The following is a 7,344-nucleotide window of genomic DNA, read 5'->3' on the forward strand; positions in this document are numbered from 1 at the left end:
ACACCGAGGCCTGTCGTGGGGTGGGGGGAGTGGGGAGGGACAGCATTAGGAGATATACCTAATGTAAATGACGAGTTAATGGGTGCAACATACCAACATGGCACATGTATACATATGTAACAAACCTGTACGTTGTGCACATGTGCCCTAGAACTTAAAGTATAATTAAAAAAAAAAAAAAACTAGAAAAAAAAAAGAACCAAAAGTAGAACTGCCATTTGATCCAGCAATCCCATCACTGGGTATCTACCCAGTAGAAAAGAAGTCATTATACAAAAAAGATACTTGCACACGCATGTTTATAGCATCACAGTTCGCAATTGCAAAATCATGGATGCCCATCAGTCGGGATAAACTGTGGTATATATACATATATATACACACACACATACACACACCATATATATGTGTGTGTGTATATGTTTGTAAATATGTGTGTATATATATGTGTGTGTGTGTGTGTGTGTATATATATATATATATATATATATGATGGAATACTACTCAGCCATAAAAATGAAGAATTAATGGCATTTGCAGTGACCTGGATGAGAATGGAGACTATTACTCTAAGTGAAGTAACTCAGGAATGGAAAACGAAACACTGTATGTTCTCACTGATATGTGAGAGCTAGGCTATGAGGACACAAAGGCATAAAAATAATACAATGGACTTTGGGGGCTTCAGGGGAAGGGCCGGGGGGGTTGAGGGATAAAAGGCTACAAATAGGGTGCACTGTATATTGCTCGGGTGATGGGTGCACCAAAATCTCACAAATCACCATTAAATAACTTACTCCACTAAATAACTTACTCATGTAACCAAACACCATCTGTACCCCAATAACCTATGGAAAATAAAAAATAATTTAAAAAATAAAAATTAAAAAAACAAAATAAAAAGAGGAAGTCAAAAGACTCCAATATAACATGTGGAATTTAGCAAAATCAACATTTGAGATATTTTTTCAACAATCCCATTTCTTAACTGAGATTTTATTGTTGGGTTCATAAATTAATTTAACAAGCATGTTTCACCTGTAGCGAGCCGGGGTGGCCACGCTGGAAAGGGCATGGGCATTGGAGTTACACAGGCTTGGGTTCAACCCAGGCTTTCCCACTTAGCAGCCAGTGGCCTCGGGCAAGTTACTTGACCTGCATGAGCCTCAGCCTCCTTCCATGCCCATCTCTGGGTTTGCTGTGTGGAGTCAATAGCTGATATTCGTGATAAGTGCAGCAAAGCACTGCCTGTGGGTATGATGCAATCTGCTCCCAATGTAGATCCCCAAAGGAAACAGCTGTCCTCAAAAGAAATCAGCATCCCCAACACTTAAAGAGCACACATTCATGCAGGTGGATGAAGCAGAACCAGAGACACCTGAGTCTGAGTGAAAGCAGGAGAAAGTTGCATCATGCTTAGAGCAGGAGTTTTCAAGAGAAGTGTGAAAAAAACACAACCCTGACACCCACCTTGGACAGATACAGCAGGACACGTGTTTCTCATTGTGAAGAGAGTCTTTATTTGATTTTCATCACCTTTCAATGAAAGAGTGGGTCCTGTCAGTACTACATAAAAAACTTGCAAATATATCTTAAGAGCATTAATTTCTTCTTAAATGAAAGAAAGTGAAGAAAGTTTGTGTTAGAAAAACGCATTAAGAGAAGCTTGGTTAAATGTAAGCAGGTTTCTATCAAGAAAGAATAAAAGTACCATTACTCCATTAAACCAGTAATAAAAACGTACTATTTTGTGTGTTCTCAAGTTAGTTGCTCATAAAAGAGAAGCTTGTTAGTCCTTTTCTTCTTTTTAGTGACCAAATCAACACACTGTGTATCTAACCATCCTGGCAAGACATGAGTCAAGGGAATGAGAAGCATGGTTGCTAACTCTATGCTCAAAGGAGGTTTCTGGGTAGGAATACCAGCCCTGTTTTCCAGAAGGTAGAGAGACACAAAACACTTTCAGATACAACTAACACAAGACCTGTGGGGGTCATGGCTCTGGCCCATTAAGTCTGAGTAGTTGACATAACTTCAGTTCTCTTGGGTTCTTTCTCCAGTCTGGGCTGCCTTAGCGCTGATGATCTGGCAGGACCGTAGTCACTGGAATTGGGTATTCCAAGGCATTGCAGTCATCCAACAGGAAGACCAAGTCCTGAAAAAGATGTGCAATGAGCAGAAAAGTCACTGAAGGTGGCCACGGAGTCCATATGCAACTGTAGGGCTCTTGGTTATCCTCAAAGGCCGTTCAGTTGTTCCCCTTTGTGTGAAAACTTCCCATCCCTTACTCTCCCCAAAAAGAGCTAGTCACTTCTTGCTTCACATTCCAATAGAATTTCATGTTTTTTAAAATTATTATCACTTATGGAATTCACACATACATTGGTTGACCAGATGGATAGATGAATGGGTGAGGGAGGGAATAAATGAATGAACCTTAGTTGCTGAGCAGCACCCTGGGCCAGGAATTGGAATGACCATGAAGATCAGCTCCCACCTCCCCTCCCTTTAGTCAATACCACTACTCGTCACACTGTTATCATAATTGTATCAGCTTCCTATCTTCCCCCACAAACCAAAAGGAGTAGGGAGGAGGAGGAAACTGGGTGTGGGCATGGGGGAAAATTCATAACACATCTTTCATATAGGATCAAGAAATTATAACTTAATAGCTAATTACTACAGTTTCCAGAGGAGCTTACTCTGAGCTAAGCATGGTGCTAGAAATTCCGTATTTAGTCACCCTACTAGGCTTCTTAGGATCAAGGGAGTTACTGCAGTACCCACACAAGGTAAGGGTGTAGTTACTATTATCCATCTCATGAGATGGCACTACTGTGTCCTCAGTTCACGACTGAGGAAACCGTGCCTCAGAGGAGTGAAGGGACACTGCTGTGATTTGAATGTGGTCCCAAAAGTTTCTGTGTTGGAAACTTAAACCCTCTGCCTTTGTACATGAACTAATGTAGGCTTTGACTTAATGACTGGATTAATGAGGGCTCTGCTCTTACGAATGGATTAATGTCACTACCTTGAGAGAGGGTTGCTTATTGCAAGGGTGGCTTTGTTAAAAAAGTGAACTCTCTCTGGCTCTTACCCTCTTGCTGTGTGATGACGTCTGCCATGGTATCATGCAGCAAGAAGGCCCTCACCAGATGCCAGCACCATGCTCTTAGACTCCACACCAGCCTCCACCATAAGCTAAACAAACTTCTTTTTTAAAAAATAAAGTACCCAATCTGTGGTGTTATGTTATAGCAGCAGACACAGACTAAGACAGGCACTCCCACTTGGGAAGCAGGGAGATACAGACTCAAGTTCAGGGCTCCCTGATGCTGAAGTCTGTGCCCTGCAATCACATGCTTCTACTTTTCACATTTCAACTATTGCTGATTTTCTGTCCTTTTCCCCTCTCCTACCAGAATCCTCTTATCAGAGCACACCTGAACCCCCTCCTGCAGAGTTTCCTCTAACCTGCCTCACTTGGATCCTGGCAGAGTCTATCCATGTGGCTGGGGTCTGGTCCTGGGGTATAACCCCTGCATCAGTGTGCAGCTCGTGGAGACAAAGGGCCTTGTCCTGAACCCCATCAACAAGGCAACCACGGTTAAGAACGGGCTTTGTGAACTGAAAGCATCTGTGAAACATCTCTGCTCCTCTTCCTTGTCCCTGTCTCCTCCCAACCCTCCTCTTTGAAAAGCTCTTTGATAGCAAGTAGAAAATGGATTTTCAATAGCATCCACTTACCCTCCTGCAGAACGAGTTCATGATGGTGTACAGCTTCCGTGCTTTGTCCTTCAAGGAATCCACCTGGGCCACTTTCCAACACTGGGGCGAGGCCACAAAGTCCCGCAGCTTGTCCAGCACACAGTAATTCTGGGAGTGCGCAATGGGGAGGGGGCTTGTGGGAGAAGTCAGTAGCGACAGGGACGGGGCTGAGCTGCGTAATATCTCTCCCTGACTCTGTGCCACACAGCCAGCAGCAGAAGTTCAGACCTGAGTCCCTCAGCCCCAGACTTCCCTCCCCCAGGGAGAGCCCTCTTACGTGTATGTCCAGGTACAGCCTGGGCAGGTATCTCACACACGGCTCCTGTGGAAAGGGATATGGGATTCTGGGATGCCCACAGGGGCACACCAGGTCACAAAAGTCTCCCTGGTGGCCCTCTCAACAGCTGGACCAGCCCAGATCCTTGAGGCCCTCCCTCGTGCTACGACATGCATGGTACTTTCTCGTGCCATATGTCACTCCTCCAGAAATGGGCGACTGCGCTTCCAGAATTAGACTTTCAGAATACAACCTTTATATCATTTGCTATGAATTAGGGAGATGTTTTGTATGCATACCCATTCAGAAATATACATACACGTATATACATAAAAGCAGTCCCTTAACTGTAATATAGAAATAGTAATATAATACAGGAATACAAGTATATATACACAGTATATATGTACATCTATAAAACAGTTCTATAACTATTTAGTTATATAACAGTTGTATAACTGCATGTAATTATAGACATTACATATACTTACATAAGATATATGTAATTATACATATTAGTTATGTAGGCATTCTATAGCTAATATATTGTTGTATATAGTGTATAATATAGTAATATCAAAGTGCATATATATGCATACTTTTATATTTCTATATTGGGCTTCCATTTTTGTGCAGAGCAGAAGGGCAAAAGCCCTCGTGCTCTGCCCTCTCAGTAATCTCCTTGTGACCATGGGCAAGTGCCTTCCTTCAGTTCTCAGTTGTGAAATTAGAAAGTTAGAATGCATAATCTTTCCACTTTCTTCCCGCTCCGGAGTTCAGAGCCTCTGAATTTTTTAAACCTTTTAAAATCAGATTCCTTTAAAAGATGATTGCTGTCTATATTCGATAACAAGAAACTTGTGGGTAAATTGTGGTGAAACTATACAACAAAATGTTAAAACAAAAATTAACTTATTTGATAGTGTCATTAAAAAGTAAGTTGCAAAACTGCTTGTGCTGTTTGACCCAAATTTTGTTTACACACACACACAACACACACGTATTTGAATACCTATATGTAGACAGAAAGCTGAAATACGATCCTCCAGAACGCTACAGCAGCAGCTACCTCTAGCTGGTAGAATTACAAGCAAGATTTATTTTCTTCTTTGTACTTTGTACGTTTTCCAACTGTTCTACAAAGTACAATACTTTTACAATTAGGAAAAAAAATACATGTTATTTAACTTTTAAAAAGAAAATACCAAGAAGGTGTTAGCTAGGGCATTGTAAACCCCAACATCTGAGAAACATTATGTTTTGTTTGAAGCATTTGCAAGTGATTAAAAGACACTTTTAAACTTTACCAAAGCTTTTAATGGAGTTTAATGCATTTTGTTTCGATGCAGAAGCAGGCAGAGGCCTAGGTTCTAGTCCCCAACAGCCCTTCTGAGACTTCCCCTCTCTGAGTCCCCAGGTCTCCCTCTGAAGATCGTGATCACATCAACTGGCATCTGTTGAGTACTTGTTCCTGTAGGCTTGGCTCTGTGACCCGTGCCTATGTTCACACCTGCCTTTGATTGTCAAAGGCACTCTAAAGGGAGGGGTGCTACTGTCATCTCATTTTACAGACAAGAAAACTGAGAGGCAGAGGCTGAGGAATTTGCCCAGGTCCCTCAGCAGATGAGGAGTGGAGGCCAATTCTGTGCTACCTCTTCGGGCACACTCCTCACCAGGCTAACAAAAGGAATACACAAGCTTCATTCCTCCCTCCTCCTTAACTCTGATGTTCCAGACTCTATGGGGAGCTGTTTTTCGCCCCCTCCTCCCGCTCCTTTTTTTTTGTTTTTGTTTTTTTTTTTTACATTTTACAACAGATCCTTTGATATTTGCTAGTAAGTTACAAAACTTGTGATGTCTTTACTTTTTCTTGTGTTTTGAAGAAAGCAAACCATTGTTATCATATTTAATAGGAGATGAATAAAACACAAACACTCTTGAGATTTACATTTACTAGAAAAGAAAAATATCCTTCTCTCCCTCTCTCTTTTTTTTTTTTTTCGTCTAAAGGCAAGGGTTTAAGAACTGAATGGGCCATGCACCCCTGTCCTGGGCGCGCGGGGGACTCACCGAGGGCTCCGAGCCCTGCAGGAGCTGGAAGTCGCGGGTGATCTCCTGGCTCAGGGCCCGCATGCGGGAGTAGCAGGTCGGGGGAGTGGGCCGCGCGGCGGGGACGCCCGCCAGGAGCAGCAGCAGTACGGGCAGAGGCCCAGGCGTCCTCATGGTGCCAGGCGCTAGTGCAGCCTCGCCGCCCGCCCCTTTATGCAGGCTGGGGGTGGTCCAGAGCGGCTCCACGCCTCCACTTCCTGTGGGGCCAGCGCAGGCTGCCGTCCATCCAGGGTGGGAGAGAGGAAGCCAGCACGCCCACCGGGCAGGGCCAGGACAGGAACCCTCTCAGACAGGAAAGCTCCAGGTTAAGAGGAGGGGCTGCCTGGAGGAGGGGGTGACAAAGGGTGGCTTTGCTCCCCCACACTTTCAGCAAGAAATTTCTCTCTCCACAGGGACTTTTCCTGAAATGGCAGGAACAGCAGACGGAGAGGGTTGGGGGATACGAGGAGGACAGAGATGGAAGGAGGGGAGGGTCGGGGGAGAGGAGTGGGCACCAGGCCTGGGTTTGAATGGTACCGTTTGTCAAAACGGATATAGTGCCAGGAAGGAAAGAGACTAGAGGGGATGACTGGGCATCACTCCCTCCAGGCAGCCCACAGTGGAGCAGGGATGCAGGGCTGAGGTCAGGCCACCGGTGTTGGGGTCCATCAATCACTAACCAGGTAGGTGAGCCTTGGGCCAGGCCCCCACCTCGCCCCCCCCACCCCCCCACGCTGCCCCGCCAGCCTCTGAGAAGCCATGTGTGTGACTCTCGGTCTGAAGGACAGTCTCACTCAGCGGCTGTATGTGTGGGAGTGTGAGTATCCCCACCCTCTTCCACCTCAAGCTCCTAGCACAGGCCCCGATGGAGAGCAGTCCCTCAGGAAGGGTTAGTTTTCAAGAACTGCGTCTCCCTCAGGGCTGCCCTCCCAAGACAGTGGCAGGTAAAGGCTCTCCACTTAGATGCCCTGGGTGCAAAGCAGGGTCACTCCCTTCTGGCTTTGACCTTGGGCAGATTTCTTCAGTGTTTCCTCCATCTCCTTATCTGTGAGATGAGGATGGTAAGAATGGCTCACTCAAAAGGCCATAGTGAGGAATCAGCGGGAGACGGCATGACTGAGCACGCTTCATGCCAGGCTCATTGTGCGTTTCCAAGTGATCGGAGCTACTAGCATTGTCTCCGTTAAATCCAGCAAGTGTCTCTGTGAGGT

The 7,344-nt window shown here is 45.1% G+C and overlaps 1 protein-coding gene across 1 annotated transcript; it reads right to left on the bottom strand.

Annotated features, from left to right (window-relative positions):
- Positions 1-1,496: 1,496 nt before the first annotated feature.
- CYTL1 (cytokine like 1) lies at positions 1,497-6,293 on the bottom strand. Its single transcript, XM_023206697.2, has 4 exons — positions 6,116-6,293; positions 4,046-4,090; positions 3,748-3,876; positions 1,497-2,155 (listed from the first exon to the last, which is right to left on the bottom strand). The coding sequence occupies exons 1-4, from the start codon at positions 6,266-6,268 to the stop codon at positions 2,072-2,074; spliced, it is 411 nt and encodes a 136-aa protein (XP_023062465.1). The 5' UTR covers positions 6,269-6,293; the 3' UTR covers positions 1,497-2,071.
- Positions 6,294-7,344: the final 1,051 nt, after the last annotated feature.

The sequence above is a fragment of the Piliocolobus tephrosceles genome, chromosome 3, assembly GCF_002776525.5.
Source record: "Piliocolobus tephrosceles isolate RC106 chromosome 3, ASM277652v3, whole genome shotgun sequence".
Classification (NCBI taxonomy): domain Eukaryota; kingdom Metazoa; phylum Chordata; class Mammalia; order Primates; family Cercopithecidae; genus Piliocolobus; species Piliocolobus tephrosceles.